The sequence below is a fragment of the Mixophyes fleayi genome, chromosome 5, assembly GCF_038048845.1.
Source record: "Mixophyes fleayi isolate aMixFle1 chromosome 5, aMixFle1.hap1, whole genome shotgun sequence".
Classification (NCBI taxonomy): Eukaryota; Metazoa; Chordata; class Amphibia; order Anura; family Limnodynastidae; genus Mixophyes; species Mixophyes fleayi.
Window position 1 is genome coordinate 165,537,925 of NC_134406.1, and position 21,163 is coordinate 165,559,087.

At 42.4% G+C, this 21,163-nt stretch overlaps 1 protein-coding gene across 2 annotated transcripts in view; it reads left to right on the top strand.

The window, feature by feature from the left end:
- Positions 1-7,024: 7,024 nt before the first annotated feature.
- LOC142158729 (nucleoside hydrolase-like) overlaps positions 7,025-21,163 on the top strand; it is a 40,550-nt gene continuing 26,411 nt past the window's right edge. Inside the window, exons 1-2 of one of the 2 annotated variants that reach the window (XM_075212968.1) lie at positions 7,025-7,214; positions 13,933-14,120. In XM_075212968.1, coding sequence (XP_075069069.1) covers positions 7,199-7,214; positions 13,933-14,120 — 204 coding nt within the window. In that variant the 5' untranslated portion in view covers positions 7,025-7,198. Of the gene's footprint in view, positions 7,215-10,889; positions 10,959-13,932; positions 14,121-21,163 lie in introns of those variants that run through there. The other variant, XM_075212966.1, reaches the window with a different exon arrangement.

The following is a 21,163-nucleotide window of genomic DNA, read 5'->3' on the forward strand; positions in this document are numbered from 1 at the left end:
TCAGCTCACTGACTTGATGAGGAACAGGTGAGTGGATGTAAAGTAACGGTTGGAGTGCACAGAGGCAGCGGGTAGGAACCAGCAAACAGTCACAGTGAAATATAATAGCGATGATGTGGATTAGAGGACTGAAGTGCACGGAGGCAGCGGATAGGAATCAGCAAACAGTCACAATAATAAGTAGTAGCGTTGAAGTGGTTTGGAAGACTGTAGTGCACGGAGGCAGCGGATAGGAATCAGCTAACAGTCACGATGATATAGTTGATGGTAGAAGTGGTATGGGAACCACAGTAGTAGAAGTGGTTTGGAAACCACAGAAGTAGAAGTGGTTTGGAAACCACAGGAATCAGCAGCGCTGAAAACACGAGGAATACAGGAACACCTTCAGAGACTCATAGGGAATGAGACTCCAAGATCAGGCAACGTGGTGTTGACCACAGGTGCTTAATATAGGGAGGTTGCCTGATCTGCCAATTAAGTTAAAGGGACATACACAGAAGTATAGGAAAGGGCTGCGCATGCGCAGACCCTCAGGATAGAGGACGGCCACGGTTCCTAAATGTCCGGGAAGAGGCACTCACGGTCCGGTGAGTGACATCCCCTTTTCTTGAGATGGACTTTGTTCTATAACGGTAGAGTGCAACATTAACCTTTGAGGGGTGTCCAATATATCCTGTACCTCATGCACGACCTTCTCTGGTATATCTAGGAATACACCATCTGGGGTACAGCATTTTACATAACAAGTCCCTTCCCAGCAAGTTAGTAGGAGCTGCTGCAGCCAAGAGAAACGAATGCTTGGTGTGCAGGGGCCCGATAGTAACTTCTGTGGGTTTAGTTAAAGGATAATGTAACACTCTTCCCGTTACCCCCATAGCTGGAATAGTTTTACTGGTCACCTGTAGATTGAAAGGAGAGGTTATCACAGATCTGGCCTCCCCTGTATCTACAAGAAAAGTTTCTTTCCTACCATCTATGTCAACTATCATTGTTGGTTCTTCTCTCAGACTCTCAGTTAACCTCACTGGCTGTAGACTACAGGTATGACCTGAACCACAGCGCTGACTATCGCTTTGCCGCGCAGCATTTGCTGCTATAACATGAGCGGGCAGGTGTGAGTCTTCTTGTCTATGTGAATTCCTCTTTGGAGGATATCTATGTGACCCACCCCTATGTGCATTGAGTCTTTCCTTCTTACAATCTCTCATGAAATGTCCTTCTTCGTTACAGTTGAAACATCTGATTATTTTATGTTTCTTGTTATGTGGGTTGTATGCTGGTGTTCGTGTATGCATTCCCTCTAGAGCCTGTATACTTACCGTCATTATCCTATCACTCTTCTCTTACTTTTTTCTAAAGATATTTTTGTCATGCTCCACAGCAGACTCCCTAAGAGAATCTACTGTGATGCCTCTCCCTCCAATTAGGTAATGAGGTTTGCACTCTAGTTTTTAAATTTTCCCTAAGGGTTGCAGATCGTAGGCTAGTTCAAACTAAAGAATCCAAAGGTGGGGGTCATCTCTCCAGGGGATGTGCTCCTTTCTTCCCGCCAAGACTCCAGTTACAACTAGTCCATTAGCATTTTATAGTCAGCATCATATTAAAGGTTTATTCCCTAACATCAATAACTAGAGTATGCAATGTGCGATCTCTTCGCCGAATGAACCGGACAGCTGCTGATGTAAAGGGGATTAATATGATACCAGACATGACACCTTTACTTTAACCTGTACCATATGTATCACTAATATGCATATAACTTATAATATTACATATAAACACTACTATATTTCAACATAAGTAACTATGTGTTGCAACTACAATTAATGTGTACTATTTACAACTATATATGTTTGTGCGAATGTGTGTAAAAGTGTAGAAACTGTTTATTGCCACGTGTTGCGGCTGGATACGCCCTTCCACGCCGTAGCATGCGCTACGCATATTTTCAGACAAAGACAACCAAGTTTGCTCGATATTAATTGAAATGACTTTATCCAATTTGCTGACTTTGACAGACTGGAGAGTGACAAGGACACTGCCACCCCTCCTGTTTCTATATGAGCTATGGCACAGTAGAATGTCACTGGATACTTTTAAGAACACTGCCTGCCCTATTATTTGAATTTCAGTTAGCACTAAACACTGCCACCTCTGCTATTTTTGGGTGAGCTATGGCACAGTACAATGTGACTGCTGATTTAGAACAACACTGCCAGCCCTATTATTTTTATTTCAGCAATGACAATTAGCAATGGAGCTCTCCTGTTTGTGTGTGAGCTATAACTCTGTAGAATGTCATTGGAGACTTTGAAGAACACTGCTACCCCCCCTCTTCCTTTTTATATATGACGCTGCCCAACTGCACTTGAGACTGCCAAGAACCGTGCTACCTCTTCTGTGTCACTCTGTGAAATGGCTTGCAGTGGAGGGCAGTACTTATAGAATCCAGAACTCACGAGATCCGATGATGTAACTATGATGTTTTGGCTTGTTTTCAATTCAGAGGGCGCACAAAAGTACTGAGCCGGCTCGGCACGATATTCGGATCTGCTAAGTTCGGGTGGGCTTGGTTTTCGGAGACCCGAGCCTGATCATCTCTAGTGTGTGTGTGAGGACAAGGGGGCTGATGACAGTGTTGTGTGTGTGTGTGATGGTAAGGGAGCTGATGTCAGTGTTGTGTGTGTGTGTATGAATGCAAGGAGGCTTGAGGCATTGTAATGTGTGTGTCTGTGATGGCAAGGGGACGAGTGGCAATGTAATGTATTTGTGTGATGACAAGGGAACTGATGTCAGTGTTGTGTGTGATGACAAGGGGTCTGATGTCATTGTTGTGTGTGTGATGACAAGGGGGCTGATGTCAGTGGTTTATGATGGCAAGGGGGTTGTTGTCAGTGGTGTGTGTGTGTGATAGCAAGGGGGCTGTTGTCAGTGGTGTGTGTGCGATGGCAAGGGGACTGATGTCAGTGGTGTTTGCGTGTGATTGCAAGGGGGCTTGTGGCAATGTAATGTGTGTGTGTGTGTATGATGACAAGGGGGCTGATGTCTGTGGTGTGTGTGTGATGACAAGAGTGCTGATGTCAGTGTTGTGTGTGTGTGTGATGACAAGAAGAGTGATGTCAGTGTTGTGTGTGTGTATGTGATGACAAGGGTGCTGATGTCAGTGTTGTGTGTGTGTGTGTGTGATGACAAGAGTGCTGATGTCAGTGTTGTGTGTGTGTGATGACAAGAGTGCTGATGTCAGTGTTGTGAGTGTGTGTGGTGACAATGGGGCCGATGTCAGTGTTGTGAGTGTATGTGATGATAAGAGGAGCTGATGTCAGTGTTGTGAGTGTGTGTGATGACAAGAGGGCTGATGTCAGTTGTGGGGAAACGAGGTATTAATATCACTTCTACCTGTCAACCACAGACTATAAAAACATATACTTTTTCTAGCCCTCTGGTTCCCCATATTTTTCAGTCATATTTAGACTTGTGTATATTCTATTTTGAAAGTAGTAAATCCTGCAGACTATGTTGCTGTCAGTGTGTGGATTTGGGTGTTGGAAGGGGAGAGCATAAAGTAAGGGGAGGCTGAAGGAAACAAGGTTGTGGTCAAATAGCAAGAAAGGCAAAGATGGAGAAACCAGATATTGACCAGAAATGTGAGAAGACAATGTCAAGGAAATGTGATTTATAGCTGGTGGGAGATGAAGTACACTGGGAGAGACAAAAAGGAGGAAGGTAGTTCATATAGGTGTCAATTGTTAGTCAGTTAGTCATAAGGGTGTGCACCGGCCACTTTTAGGGTTTTGGGTTCTGATTATCTTGAGGTTTTGGGTTCTGATTTGTTTTGCCAAAACACCTGACGAAAGGTTTTGGTTCTGATTTAGGGTTTTGGGTTCTGATTTATTTTTAAAAAAGCATAAAAAGGGTTAAAATCAAGTTTTTTGTTTATTTTTCACTCCTACGCTATTATTAACCTCAATAACATTCAATAACAATCATTTCCACTAATTTCCAGTCTATTCGGAACACCTCACACCTCACAATATTGATTTTAGGTACAATATTTGATTTTTCAGTACAGCAGCAACAGTGAACGTATTTTGAAATAGCATTACCTATTTTTTGGTACAGCAGCAACAGTGAACGTAGTTTGGAATTGCAGTACCTATTTTTTGGTACAGCAGCAACAGTGAACGTAGTTTGGTATTGCAGTACCTATTTTTGGGTACAGCAGCAACAGTGAATGTAGTTTAATATCTGATACACATCTATGTGGACTGCATAGTGGAGTGGCCCCGGTACCCAATTTGGTACCGGGGCCACAATGTATCACCCTCAACTGGTCTGAATTCCACTGCACATATGGCTGCTCCTACATCCTCTGCAGCATATAGAGGGTGTAGTTCGAGCCAGGGCCACCTTAACAACTTTATGGGCCCCCGGGCAATGCAGTGTACCCGGCCCCTAAAAAAAATTTTTTAAAAAAATAATATATATATATATATATATATATATATATATATATATATATATATATAAATAGTGTGTGTGTGTAAAAAAAATATCGAAGTGTTATTTGTTGACTTTGTGAACAAAAAAACTGTCCCTGTTGCAAATCTTCGTGCAATGAAGAGTGACTTTTTAATTTAAAGTCTCAAGCTTTCAAGTGTAGTGTTTATAACATCATTACACCAACAGGTAAAAATCCTTTTAATTGGGATGATGGAGCCACAAAGGAAATTGCACATATGTAATGCCTGCACAATGTTACTGGCGTTGTCTGACACCACAAATCCCCAGGAGAGTCTAAGTGGGTTAAGCCACTGAGAGATTATTTCCCTCAGTTTCTGGATTGTTGCACCACTGGACTCAGCAAGGACAGAGCACTGGACTGATGCACCACTGGACTCAGCAAGGACAGAGCACTGGACTGATGCACCACTGGACTCAGCAAGGACAGAGCACTGGACTGATGCACCACTGGACTCAGCAAGGACAGAGCACTGGACTGATGCACCACTGGACTCAGCAAGGACAGAGCACTGGACTGATGCACCACTGGACTCAGCAATGACTTTTTTTAATTTTTTTTAAAAGGATTTTTGTAGAATTTTTCTTTTTTTTTTTTCTTTTTATGGAAGAATTTTTTAATACTTTTAAAATAAATATGCACTTAGCAGAACAAAGCACAGGACAAAAGCACCGCTGGACTCAGCAAGGACAGAGCACTGAACTGATGCACCACTGGACTCAGCAGGACAGAGGACTGGCCAAAGCACCACTGGACTCAGCAGGACAGAGCACAGGACAAAAGCACCACTGGACTCAGCAGGACAGAGCACTGGCAAAAGCACCACTGGACTCAGCAGGACAGAGCACAGCACAGCACAGCACGAGAAATAGCAGGACAGAGGACCACCTAACACACCCTCCCTCTTCCCTGATCAATGCCCGAGTGAAGATGGCGGCGGCAAGCGGGGAATTTAAAGGTTTCCGAGTATCCCTCGATCCGACAGCAGGATTATGACTCAGAGCCTCGTTTTAAGTTTCGGAATCGGCGGGAATACCCGGACAGTGCTCGGATCTGACTCAGATCCGCACTGTTCGTGGGGGCTCGGATTCCAGGAATCCGAGTCCGCTCATCCTTAGTTAGTTAGATCAATGAAGGGCAGAAGTGGTGCCTTTGAATTCTTAAATATCAAGTTCATGGGGAATACAAGTAATCCTGCTGTGACAATGGTTTCCTCCTATTCTTATGCCTACACCTCCAGCAGTGCCAGCATCTCTTGGCAATGGACGATGTTATTCCTTGCACATCCATTGTTTTCATCAGTTGTCTTCACCCAATTGACTTCATCCTTTATTTTTTAGTATATATCTTTTGCATAATTTATTAGAAGTATAATGTAGCTTTTATAAAGACTGAAAGTATTTCTTCTATAAAAAGCTTCAGACCTGCATCAAGTGTTTCCAGTATTTCTGCTTTCTGAGAGATCAACATAAGAGTTTTTCAACCTGTTTTGTAAAATGAATGAAGACACTGAATAAAAGTGACAGTGTGTTAATTTGCAGTATGTTGCTGCTTGCAGTAAATAAGAATTGCTGACACATCAATGGTTTCACAACAGATATGTAATAAATCTTCATAACCACTGATGCATGAGTTACAGAGAAAAACTTGCATGTAAGTTGCATGTTTAAAAATAATACACATCAGATGTGTTCAAATTCCCACATTTCCTAAAAAACATTATGATATGAACATGGTAATAAATAACTTACATTACTTAATTCCACTGTAAGCATAGTTGTGTGTATTTGGGTGTTTGCTTTAGCAATTCCACTTAATCTTACTTAATCTTACTACATATTTATTTACAAATAATTCACATCAGAACACACCTACATGCATTTCCTTAATTACCCTTATTAGCCATAAAACACTACTGCCTCCTGTCAATTAAGTAACTATTTCACCGCCAAACCAAATTAACATTCAACCTTCTATTCCATGCTAATAATTGCCCCTTTATCACACCCTCTACTATCAAATATGTCTCATTATTACACATTTGCTTTTCATGAATGAAACAAACACACATTTTTTTATTGGAACTGATACATCTTATATAACAAAACAAAATCAATTATTAAACTTTGAACAAAAAATTAAACATAATATCATATTATTAGTTGTATTTTATTTATTTCAGAAATATTTCAGAAATATTTTTGTATTTAAAAAAAATAATACTAATTTTTTCAATTAAAATAGTTGGTTCTTCAAAATTATTTAACATCACAATATTATTACATGTTTAACACATTTTTTAGCTCTATGGGCATAGTTCACTCCCACATTTCTCAAGATTGACAGAGTTGATAGGTGCAACATTACTAAAATGTATCCTAAAAATTCATCGTATTGTTAACATAGTTCATGCCAGAGTACTGTACTTCTTCCATTTCATTTTGTTCAAAACATGTCACCAGAGTAAACTGGAAATGAGTTCAGAGAAACTGGGGAGGATACCAGAGAGAATAGCACACTAAACCTGAAACAAAGCCAGAGAGGTGATCACATAAAAGCCTGAAGGGGCACAAAGCAATCAGTAAAGATCTCTTATTTAAAGGACAACATTCCTATGCTCAGAGAGACCTCTCTGTAGAGACACAGTACGATAGCAGCTTTGCTTGTGGATTTGTTTTCATGGCGACCAAACAAGGTATGTGTTGAATTTATTTTTTAAAAATTATATGCATATACCTTTTCAAATTCTCAAGTATTAAGGCAAATCACTGGAAATCGATAGATACTTTGCACATGTGTATGTAATTGAAGTTGTAAGAAACTGTGATAAACTCTATCCAGTTATAACTTCTTAACCATTATCTAATCATTTGTAAAGTGATGCAAATAAATGTATCTTATTTATCAGGGCAAAAGAAATGATTGAGCTGCACTATTTGTTTCCACTAAAAAAAAACCTTTTGAAGGTCCGTTGCTTAATCTTATGTGAACCATATTGCCTATGTTCCACCTATACCTTGACATGCTTTCAACATATTTCTTTTTTCCATACAAATTAATGAGTTTTTAAACACATCTTTATTATCCATCATAATTAATTTAGGTGAAGAATTAAAGACTATATAAAACTATATGGTGTGTAGGAGAAAAGCTGTTTTTCTTAACTTTATATAATGCTAAAGGGTCTTTTTTTTTGTGTGTATGTGTATATATATATGTATGTATATATATATATATATATATATATATATATATATATATATATATATATATATATATATATATATATATATATATTATACAATGTTGGATAAAGATGTGCCCACTAGTTATATTAGCACTGTTGTCCCATCCCCAATTAGATTAGCTTTACTTTTGCATATTAACTTATATTAGTATCACAGTTTTTTTTTTAGTGTCTCTTCACTGAAAGTTTATTTTGTTTTAGAGAGAATGACAAAATTGCTAACTTCATATCTAGTCTGTGCGTGTACTGTGCAGTTACATTTAAACTTTGTGGTATTTAATTTAGATTATCCTATTTTGCAAAACACAAAGTGGGTACTTGACTGAATATAAAGGGAAGCTGTCCTAAAAATTAATTTTCTCCCATTAAGGAAGCAAAAGGTTAGGATGTTACAAAATTAGATGGTACTGAATGAAATTAAAGCATTGTCTTGTATATTTACAATGGAAACCTAGAGCTGCTATCATGACTGAGCCTATCCATTTTCCATTTCTCCATGGTGGCAGTCTTTAAGCTATAGTTATCCTGTGGGTGATGAGAAACTTATGAAAATAAAGGTGTGCCACCTATCCTGTTGGTGGAATTGTAGCAATCCCCTGGTCTAATGTCATGGGGATTTCAAATTATATGCCTATATCTATGTGCTTGTTTAAGTGGATATACCAGGACTGGAACAGCACCCATTCACAAAGTTTGGGGCAGGGTCCGGTGGTGCTAATGTAGGGCAGGGATGTCCATTTATTTTAAGCTGCTTTTAAGTTATTCTGCACAACTTTTTATAAATGTCCCTATGAGCCATTTCAAATCCACTGATGCATTTCACATAATAAAAAAATATTAATATTTTACGCAACATTAGTTTGAGGAAATATTTTTAAAAAAGCCTTCATGGTAAATATTCACTGATCATTTTCCTAAATGTCTGCCCAATAGAACTTTGAGCTAGTCCTTTACCAGGCCTGTTAGGAGGGGAGGGGTGCAATTATTGCCACTTTCTATTTTTGTTTTTGCTGCAAAAGCTACCTACTATTTCTTTTGGTAATGATAAAAAAAATTCTGTGCTCTACTAACAGTCTTGATTGCAAAGTACTTTCATAAATGCCCCAACTCCTCTCACTTGCACTAATATCTGGTTATGAAAGTTAATTCTGAACTTATCACCTAAATGCAATGTTAATAAATGAGAACTATTTTGCCTTGCGTATAGCTTGTCATGTTCATGCATACCTCCCAAGTTTCCCAATTTTGGATAGACTGTTCTGCCTTCCCTCAGGCTGACATATTTGTCCTGACTTGCAGGAACTTGGAAGGTATGTCTACTCTCACCATGGTGAGCAGGTGTTGCACGCACCAGAGGCACTTTGAGGATGGATGGATTAGGGCCGAAGGTTTGGGTTGGCCAGTCCATTATGCCAGGGATGTGCGCTTAACTTGGCATAGCCATGCACCCCTTTTGAAGACGTTGTTGCTGCTTCCCAATTTTGGGATTTTAACTGTTGGGAGATGTGTTCAGGTAGTTACTCAAAAATAGAGAGGATGATTGAAAGTGTTCCGTGTTGGAAGGTGTGACCGGTTGGGTTTACTTCGCCACCCGGTCTGTAAGGGGGGAAGGAGAAATGGGGAGATGTCCTTTTTGCACAGTTTATCTTGGTTAACTTCTCACTGTCAGTAAGCTACCGTTACTGACCACTCCTACTGGTGTCACCTTGCCACTAGACCCTTATGGACTGTGAATGCCAACTGTGCACTAGTTGTAGGAGAATTTAGCTGCTATCACTGGACTCCTTTGTGGCATCCAGAACGGCTTACTTCTGGGGTAACTGGTTTAGCTGCTGTGATGCCTCTTTGCTGTGGGCTGCCTGGTATCTCCTGACCACTTACTGTGAATCAGGGCTGCTGGGCAGAGCGTTGGCACAGACGCTGGGTTCAACACAGGACAGCCGGGGAATGGATTAGAGTGTAAGCTCTTATTTGCTGGTCACAGGATATAGCGGGTAATAGTCGCAGGCAGAATCTTCAAGCAGTGATGGTTTATTGCTCAAGAGTCCTGGTGATCATCCAGAAGTTCAGATGGAAAATTATTCATTACATGGTCAAACAGTTCTCCTATTATACAGATTACACAGGTTTCCAGGGTGTAGCCTAGCCCCCTGATCTGACCAGGCTCCGAAACGTCTGATATCACATTACATAGTTTAACATCAGGATATAACCTAATCTTTCATGTCAACCTGTGACTTCCTTAGATTTGCTGTCTTCCTTGTTAGAAGGTATCCTGTCTCTCTAACAAGACATGACAATAGGTAATGACCTCCTGCTGGGCCTTCAGGCTAAAACAGGTGTTTGTCACTTCTGAAATGAAAAGACTTACTTAGCATTTCCTGCTTTCAGCAAAACAGAATTCCTCTAGCCTGGCATAATACATTGGAAATCAATATATTTCCTATACCGAAATACACACAATATAAAAAAATATCAGTACATTTGCAATAATATAAATTGGCACACTGCGCTAATAATTTAAATATATTTATACAATAAGTTATTTATAAGTGATCCAGTCACAGAAGCCCTTATTATCAGTGACTGCAAACCCCACCTGGATACAAGCGTGAATTCTGGGGTAGCCGCTACTGCTGCTAGGACCTGAGCAGCTGCCATATATGCTTCATTGGGACCTGCTCCTCTCTGCCTTCTCACATGAGAATATTGTAATGTCAATAGGAAGTTCAGTGAGCTCCCTGATGTGTGACTGCCAACACTACAAGCATATGAAACTCCAGCATGCCATGCACATGAGTTATCCTTTTAGGGCTCCAAAGTAAATTCTACTCAGGAGTGAAAGAAACTGATATTTATTCTCTAAACAGGAAGGCCAAAGTGCTGCAGAGGCTGGCAACTGGCCTGCCACGGTAGCAGAGGACTGGCACCTTTAACATCTCACAGGAGTACTGATGAGTTTGCCAGTGAAATCTCCTAGCTGCCTTGAATGGAAGTGTGTTCTAAGAGTGGTAGGCAAATATCTAGGTGGAACCACTATTCTGTTCACTTTTGGTGTAACTAGTAATGTGTGCAGATGCAGGCAGTGTGAGGACATCTGCAGAGGAACCTGGAAAAGGCAGGCATATACAAACTACTTTGGTGATCCCCAACAGATGAGGGGGTCCCCAGTATGGGACTACTGCAACTCTGGTAAGGTGGACGGGAGATAAACATACCTTTTTGTTTTACATTGTCTTAGTATACCTGGGTTTTTTTGTTTTTTCAGACAAGGAAGGTTGTCAACATGTCACACCTCTGTGATTTGTGAGAGAAATTCTCTGATGGGTTTCTGCATGTTGCAGGGCAGGGCAGGGTGTAGAGGAATGTGCTGTCGGCTGTGATCTTTGTAAGGTCTGGTTTAGTTTACTTTACGAGAAGAAAGAAATGTCTAAAAAGGAGACTTTTAATATCCTTTTACTTTACAGTGATATGTTACATTATTACTTGTAATACAGAAGTTTCAATTTTAACCAAAGAAAATACTTGTGCATGGTGATCCTCCAACCTATCTGTACTTTATATTCACTTATATTTATGCATTTTATGACAGGACAATTTCTAAAATGAGTCATGTGACAAGAGACATCACTGATGCGCAGATATAAGAAAATATTTTGTATATACTCATGTCCTATGCAGGATAACTTTTTATAGATGTATTTACATCTATCATTTTATCCTAGTGTATCTATAGTCTTAGGGATCCTAGGAATTCTTTAAACTGAGCCTTCATGCTCTTAAGTGTATCTCTGCCTCAGGTAATACAGACTCCTAGGATTATTCAGAAACTTTTTATTTGTGTAGTTTTGAGCTATGGTAAACCCGGGATTTTACAAACTTCTTCCTAATACCATGTTCACACTGCCACCACGGCAATATCCCGGGTTTTTGAACCCGGGATATTGCACTGTCACAGAGCATCTCAGCTCCTCAAACTCCATTCACACTGCACCTTGGACCTGGGAAATTCCCAGGTCGACCCTGTTCATACTGAACCCGGGTCTGCCCTGGCAATAATTGTGAGTCCTCTCAAGAAGAGCTTTGATTGGCTGATAAAGATGAGGTCCGTTAAAGGGGATTTATTTTTTTTTGCACACAAAGATGAGATCAAAGTGGGTGGTGACTGTTCACTGCACTTCTTTAAGCATGGCCGACAAGTTACTATTGTGAAGCCCAGAGTTCCTGGTTAATTGCGTTATTTTGCTGTTTCATACAGCAAATGAGTTTGATGCAGCTGCTAACACTGTGCTACCTTGCACAGTGTCATTTTAGGAGGAGAAATTAGCAATTTATGGCAAAAAGGGAGAATACTCAACATCATTATTTGCACAGGAGGAGAGCTTTCATCAGGTCCAACATTTCCTCCACATTGAGATTCAGCACGGCAACTAACTGAAGATCGTGGGCCAGAGACTGCAGTCATGGAAAAGTTTTCTGGTCTACTGTGGAAGCTTTTGAGGACGGGCAGTGGATGGCACACTTCTGCATGCCACTTGGGATATTTCAGTATGTGCTGGACCTTGTCATCCCAGCACTTTCTAGACAAACCACAAACTGCAGAAAACCCACTGCACTGAGTAAGAGACTAGCGATTGTGTTGTTGTGGTATGCTACCCCTGTCGAATACCGCACAATCTCCTGGAGTGGGGAAATCCACGGTTTTCACTCTAATGCATGAAGTCACGAAGGCATTGGTTGAAGAGCCTTTACCATCACTTCATCTTCTTGCCTCAAGCACAGCGACTAGATGACACCATCACTGAATTCCTGCGACGTGGATATCCACAATGTGCTGGAGCCATAGACGGGACACACATCCCTATCATTGCCCCCACAGACATCCATGTGGCTTACTACAACCGCAAAGGCTGGCATTCCATTATTCTACAGGCTGTAGTTGACAACAACTATTGGTAACAGGGGAGGGCTGGTAAATTGCTATAGGATTTGCCAGGGCAGAGTTGCCAAACACCATGTCACACTGCTCATAAAATGGCCATTCCATATGCTCCGCACCACTCTTTCTGTTGTGGTCATGCACCTGTGAGTATTGTTTTCTTAGAGCCTTCAACTTGTTGACTATCTGCTGCTGGGTTCGCTTTATTCCCTGGTCAGTCAAAATTTAAGCAATTTTGAAGTGCACTGTGCTATCCTTTACAATGCCAGTTATTTGATTCTGAATTTCCTTCTCTCCTCTGATTGCAAGCAACTCACAAACCTCTTCCTCCTGCCAATGCGCCATGCTTTCTCCTCTCCTCTGCAACGTTTAAAAGACGTCCTATTCCACCCTGCCCCCAATCGGCTTCTTTCTGTGAGACCCAGGTCACACCGTTCCCACTCTCGACTACCCTGGGCTGACTCGGGAATAACCCTGCAAAAGTCCCGGGTCTAATTCCCTGGTCATCAGACCCAGGAAGATGCAGGAACCCCTGTTCACACTGTGGGCTCGCCCCACAATATCCCAGGTTTTTAGGGCAGTGTGAACATGGTATAATGTAACCCTTTTAAAATGTATTAATATGAATGTGGGATATTTGGGGGGGAACTGACTACAGCACATCCAAAACACATCAACAGACACAACAAACCCATCACCATTTGCTCTGTTTATAGCTGTGATCTGTGCCTATAATGCTTCTTGGCTCTCTATGGGGTCTATTTATCATAGAAAAAAAAAAAAAAATTGTTCCTACCTGTTGTGTTGAGTGCCGCTGACCTCTGTCTTGGACTGGGTGGAAGTTGGTACAGCACGAGTCACACACAGCCTATGTAGGTGCAACCCCCCCATCTCACTCAGCAAAAGGCAGCCTCTCGATTGGCTGCCTGTTGCTCTCAAACAGGACCACCACCTGGTAACCAAAGAAGCCTCACCATGCCGAACTCCCCCTCTTTGGGCCAGGTGCCCTCGCACACAAAAATGTATTTATATTTTTTTCTCCTGGCCGGCCTGTGCCTATTTGTGGAGAGGCCTTGGGCTACAGCCCCATCAAGCCCATTGTTAATCCAGCCCTGGTGAAAACAAAAAAAGGACATGTCCAAAACATCCATGTGTATGTATGCTAGGTGATCAAACTATTAATCTGCATTGTAAATTTCCTGATTGCTAACATTCTTCTTGTTTCAGCTCCATCCCAGAAAAAATTGCTTCTCATTGATGTGGACTGTGGTACAGATGATGCCCAGGCTATTATGATGGCAATCGCTGCTCCCAATGTTAAAATTTTGGGAATCACCTGTGTGGGAGGCAATACTCCGTTGGACAATGTCTGCAAAAATGTACTGCGCGTCCTTCAAGTGTGTGACCGATCTGATGTAAGTAGTGTTTCTACGTTATCAACTTTGATTGCTTAAAAGTTATATTTAAATATTTTGATTTAAAAGAGCATTCCAAGTGTGTGTGTGTGTGTGTATGCATGTGCAGGGGAGAAATGAAACCTTTGTTGTCCCCATAACAAGATTTTTTTAAGGGACCCCCCCCAAGCATAAAAAAGCAAAACAAAACACACATTGGGCTTTGACAGAGGAGGTAGACCCATAGCATCTGTCACCCCCCCCTGCTGCTACCATGGTAGTTACTCCTTTCTGTGTGTGTGACTGTTATCATAGTTTTATTTCTAAAGTGTAAACACATTATGCAGAGTAGCACATTGAGGGGAATATGGTGCAAACAAATTGCATATTCGGACATAAAGCAGGTGGTAAATATGGCTCTGATATGCGCTTACACACAGACGTGTGGTTAGCAATTAATACATAATGCGGTGGAATAACAATTGTAGCTGCTTCTGGCAGAACATGTGTGGGTGACTACTTTAGCCATTGGCAAGTGGCATTTTCTGTGCAGCTGATATATCTCAGTAGAGGTCTCAGTCTTGGCCTGTCCCCCTCTCTAGTTGTGATGTTAGGCAAACCAGGAAAGACATGGAAAACACCTGCAGGTGGAAACACTGGATATATTTGTCTTTCAGAGGCTCCACTAGCATTGCAGCAGCATGTAGAAAACATTAATTACAGGCAGGTCTGCAGTCATCATATTGTTTATATCATAAGCTCACTGGAAGAGCTGCATATGTGTGTCCTGTTAAATTTTACTGATACTCACTTACAGCAAACTCCGTGAAAGACCTAAATAACTCAAGTGACAATCTGTTAAGGAAGTTGACTATATGTTTTCCTGCCTACTTATGGCAACACTGTTACTGTATTATAGTATACACAAGCTAAACAACACTTTACACAGAATATAATTTAGGTGATATTGTTACCAGATCAGAATTTAAAGAAGGTAAAGAGGACAAAAGCAAAAAATCATCATTTTATTTTTAATTTTTTTTTCGATTTCCAGCTAGTATTAACTTGTAATTATTTATGCTCATATAAATTATACCAAACATATGGAACAAGTGATAAGACAATTTTTGTTATTAATTGTAACCACTTTTTAAGTACATATACTGACATATTCTTGTCAAATTGAGGTTTAGTGAAAATAGGAGTAAAATTTCAAGTGCAGATGAGCATGCAGTTGCCATAAAGAGCACCATTATGGGTTAACTAGTAGCTGTCAGGCGCCGATTCTGTATTTCCACTTCCACGCAGGGATGGGCGCCTATCTCCGTTGAGCCGCTCATGTCTGGTTGCTCGGCAACCAGATGCATAACTTCCGGCAAATCGCCTGGCGATTCTGCGCATTTGCGCCCTGTTGCTCGGCAAAGGGATGCTACTCCTGTCTCCGTTGGTGCTGACCCACGTCACTGCCACCAGTAATTACTTTCTCCTTCTCTCTATTTATTCCTGGCTCTGGCACCATGCAGGTGCCAGAGTTTTGGGTCCCCATTCTCCAGCGCTATTTGTGTTTACCATTCCGACTGATTCCTGTGTTTGACCTTGGCTACATTCCTGACCTGCTCCTGGTACTCCTTCTGGTTTGGTGATATATTCTGATTTCTGTGTTTGACCTCTGATTGCCTGACTATGCCTGTGGATCCTCCCTCGGTACCTCTTCTGCCTGTGTGATTCTGACCCGGTTTGCCTTATACTCTCTTCCATCTAATTGCTTTGTTGATTACTCACGTTGAGGACCGCGGCCTGTGTGTCTCCTGCAGCTAAGCCCAAACTCCCTTGCGGGGGTCCCTGGCCAGAGACACGTTACTCCGCACCTCTCTGCGGAGTAGTGCCAAAATCAGCAAGCAATCCTCCGGTTTTCAGAGATAAACTGACCGTAGCAATATATAGCAATAGAACAAATTAAGCAAGAGTCATGGGGTGCAGACACTAAAATATCTCCATCAGCTAGAAGCTTATTGAATTTTATAATTTAAATTCTTTGGATACATTGCTTTAGATGGAGAACTTGACTTGTATTGACTCCATCATCATCTTATTATATAGCACCACTAATTCCACAATTCTATACAGAGAACTCACTCACATCAGTCACTGCCCCATTGGAGCTTGCAGTCTAAATATATACACACACACACACACACACACAAACACACACATTTTTTTATTGCATCATAAGGACTCATGTCTGGAACATGGCGTATAGGGACACCCCTTTCGTAAGACCCTGTTGACAGAACAATCATATGGGTATGTGTAGGAACTGTTTGTCACCAGAGTTACCACATGAGATTTACACTTTGACTTTGCATAAAGTACTGACACGGACTGCAAGATGGGGAAAATTTCATGTATTTTGGCCGTCTGCGGATATGCGCATGCCCGCTTACACCGACCCCTAGCCATGGAGGTTTCAGCCCTGTTTAACCACTGCGCATCATTTCAACAAGTTTGATCCCTCTAAAGCTGTAATGCAGAATTTATGTAGAATTTCATCCCAGCCCAGTTCCGATCTTTCAATATGGATGGCTCAGCTATGAGGCACGCAACACAGTCACGCTTTCCGGGCACTGGGCATGTCTGTATAAGCTTCATCAGGTGTTTCTCCACAGCCTGGACCTCCTCTCTGCCGCAGATTTCTCTGCACTTGTTTGCAACCTGAAAAGAAGTAGAGAGGTCCATTAGAGCTCTGAAAAATACAGAGAAGGCAAAGTTCTTTTGCCTAGCGAAATTGTGTGCTACATCTACCTGTGGAAGTGGCTGGCCACTGGTCCCGTGTTGCCAGGTCCATACACCGCCTCTCTCCTGAAATGTCGACTGAACGCTTGACCAATTGTCCCTCTGTCATGGAGGATTGCTGATCATCCAACATGTTGCTTAGTAGCTGGACTGGTTCTGAAAAGAAACAGATATGTAAATGATCAAGATAAAAGCATACTTGCCAACTCTCCCTGAATGTCAGGGAGACTCCCTGAAATAGGGGTGATCTCCCTGAAGAGTCTGGCATTCTCCCTGATGCTGAGCCAGTACAAGACGTGGTTGGCTTCGCCATCTGTGGCAAGATGACACAGTTCAGAAATTGTGTCCTATGTCCATGTATTGATGTCTATGGAGGTGGCCATTTTCATGGAGACCAAGATTTAACCAAAGACTGACAGGTAAGACCACATGACTTGAGTAATAAAGACAGAAATGCAAAAGACACTTCAGTCTCTAGAGACTCATTAGCTACTTTTCTTTAACGCATAGTTGCCTACTCTCCAGGAATGTCCGGGAGACTCCCGCATTTCTGGGAAACCTTCCGGGTTCCCGGGAGAGCAGGGCAACCTTCTGGTTCTCGCCCCTGCAATAGATAAGTGGCAGGGGGTGGGGCTTAATGACGCAAATATCACATCATCTTAGCCTTCCTGCTGTAATTGGCCAAAATTGTGACAATAGTTTGGGGCCAGGGCCAGAAATGATGTGATTCATCAAGCCCCGCCCCCGCACGCCCACCTCCCCTGGGATCTCCCTGAAGCCAACGAGGAAAAGTTGGCAAGTATGGATAAAAGTCAAGGCATACATCAGACACAAGATTTCCTACTTGCCGTCTGGATCAATATGCATCTCGTCAAAATTCTTGCCTTTGAATCCAGCCAGTCTGCCACTCACGAGAGCCATTAACAGTTTTCTGATGTTGACGAGTTGGAGGGTACCGTCTGGGAGGCGGTGAAACTGCTGGTGAACACTGATGACTGTCACGTTACCAATGAGGGACAACTGGATCCTGGTAGTTCACTGGAATTGACGTGACTTCAGCTAGGGGCGCGAAGTCTAACAAGCGAAAGGTGTTCACCAGTGATTCCCGCAAGGGAATATGGACTTCGCGGCTTCCACTTGCAGGTCGCGGCCTCCTAGGAAGTTCCCAGCGAACCACGAGAGAGAGAGCGTAGACAGATGTTTGGTAGTATGCGTTGCTACTGGCGAGGAGATGAGCCAAGGGATGTTGCTAGAAGCGGATCTACCAGATAGCCTGTCGCATTGCCACTGGAGGTGGCAGCGATGATGATGCGATATAGGCACCTGGAGTTAATAGCGGAATATACTGCAGCGTAGCGGCCCGGAGGTGCAGGAACTCGGAATGGCAGAGTAGGAATCCCCGGGAACTTGAAACGACACAGGAGCTGTATTCAATACGGAAGTCAGAGACTGACTGACAGAACCAGCACAGATTTCAGGTCAGAAGGTAATTTATAGTGTAGTTCCAATTAGGCAGCCAATAGAGGGCAGTAGGAATACAGAAAAGGGTTAGGGCGTTCTGCGCATACGTAGAACCAGTAAGCACCGGAGAGGAAGGAGAGGCGCAGCACTGGATGGACTGCAGCAGCGTGGAAGCAGGTAAGTAAAAAGAAGTGAGAGGCCATGGGGGACCTAGCGGGAGGCAGCGGGTACACACGCCGGCTCCCGCGAGGAGACAGTGGGAGTGCGGCGTGTGACAATGACGTGCAAAAGGAATCCTGCCAACTTATCCAGTTCTGTGTCTATTAGGTTAATGACCTTGGAGAGAGTGGCAACATGCTTTCAAAGCTTCGTGGAAGACAGCTTGTGGGGATGTTTAGCCCCTCACTCAGGCAGTCGTATGCAATCAAAGCCTATGAAGTGTGAAAAGACAGCTGATCTGGAAAACATGTAGATATTTTGGATATCCACTCCCCATTCTTCACGCTTCTCTGCAAGAAGTTCCATTGCAGCATGCATGGCTGCTGTGAACAGGATGGGGACTTTTCTCCCTAGGATTTCAATGCGAGTGAAGTGCCGGCAAAACATCCTCTCAACCTCGGAACGTGCTCGTGCCACATCTTTGTGAAGATTCGAAGTGTCTCTTGAGGAGAAGGTAGTCAGCAGCATTTTAGAAACTTCCCCTTCCCTTCTTCGATCGAACAAGATCACCTGCACCAGGTGAATTTTGCAAGCAGTACCCAGTGGTTAATCATAGGCTCAATGGATAATCCACTTCGGTATTCCTGCTGCTTCTCATCGAGGTACAAGTGCATTTTTTGTTCCACATCTTTTGTGAAAGGTAAAAGCTGAGACATGTTCCACTTGGACTCTTTAAGAGTTTTCAAGGCAGCCGATGAGATCAACTCATTCCATCTCTCCTCGTATATCTTCCTGAAGTTTCATGTGTTTTCAACCGCAGCAGTGCATCATGGCTCGGCACTCCACAATGCTCACTTTTTTTTGCAGGCTGTGCCCAACCTTGAGTTCCAGCGAGGATGTCTTAAATGTACCTGTCTCCTCATCATAGCCAGCTTAACAGCGTCTACTACGTGCAAAAAGGTTCGATGGGGTGGTAAAGTCTTCCGTCCTCTCCAAAGGGTAGCTATTCTGGCCTGTAGCAGTAGTCTGCCCATTTCTCAAAGCTTCTGACAGATGTCCCCGTGCCTGCCAACATCTGAACCGATGCATGATGCAGCAGTCATTTTTGACGACGAGTAAGACTTCATCCTGTGTCATGTCATGCAAGAGCTTCCAAAAGCCACCACTCATATCAAGTGGAACAGGCTGAGCAAAGGCGCACAGTGACTGTTTTTGCTAGGTGTGAGCTTGTTGTCCCTTTGGTTTAGCTTACATCTCTTTATGTATTGTCACAGGTATTTCCTTGCAAACAAGCCTTGGCAGGCTGCATAGTGCATTAAGTCTTTGGCATCCATCTCTGTCTGCAAGTTTGCACAGGACCAGATCACTATGTCTTGTACTCATTGCTTCAGCGTTGTGTGCAAAGTTTACCCTATTGCAAAAAGGTGTCAATTGGATGCACCTTTCTTTCGAGTGCTTGGGAAATTACATGGCCCAGACTACTTCAGTCTCATTGTGGTGAACATGCTCCATGTGCCGGGCTATTTTTGAAAGGGGATTCTCACAGTACAGGCAGTACTGCTTTTTGTTATACGCCCTGTAGCTGTCACTTTTTCTGGATACCGTTTGGACAGACACCACATCGTCTCTCCAACCCTCTGTGTTTGACTGACACACACACACACACACACACACACACACACACACACACACATACACACACACACACACACACACACACACACACTTTGTTCTGGCAAAAGTAACTGACTCACTGGGATATGTCAGATTTTATGCTGAGCATATCAGCAAGGCCCCCTTGATTAGCCTTGGGAAGCTTTGTGTGGACCTCAATTTTTGTCCCCACTACTACTCAGGTCCCCAAAGTGTTGGTATGTAGACAGGTCAATGCCCCCACAAGCATATGAATACACACACACACACACACACGCACACAGATGTCAATTGATAGCAGCCAATTAATCTACTATGTTTTTTGGAGTGTAGGAGGAAGCCGGAGCAAACCCACACAAACAAAGGGAGAACGTACAAACTCCACACAGATAAGGCCATGGTCAGGAATGAAATTCATGACCCCAGTGCTGTGGGGCAGAAGTGCTAACCACTAAGCCACTGTTTCAAATTTTTAGGCCCTATTTAGGCCCTATTTATTATCCTCATCGCGGCAATAAGTATAATTGCCACTTGTCGGCTTATCCTGGTGATAATAAAAAAAATAAAAATAAAAAAAAAATTCAAGACAAAAAGAAGTTGTATTGCTAGATTGTCCTAACCCTACTAGTCTAGGAGGGCTGAAGTGTAAATGTGCCTCTACTACTTTCTAGACATATTGGGGCTGAGTCACTAAGGAATGAGAGTAAAGCATAAAAAAGGAGTAACTTTGCACCCGGGCAAAACCATGTTGCTTTGGAGAGGTTTAAAAATGTGGGGCCAGATTTATAGTTGGGTAGAGCATGTCCTAGCTCAACTTTAAAATTCGTTGTAAAAATAAAGCTACTAGGTATTTGTGTATGAAAAAGCATCCAGTATTTTCCTTATCTGCAAAATAAAGTAATTTGCAACCCTTGCATTGTAACATGGTTTGTCCAGGAGAAAACGTATTCCTTTTTTTTGCCTTACTTTCATTAATGACTCAGGCCCTTTATGTTCAA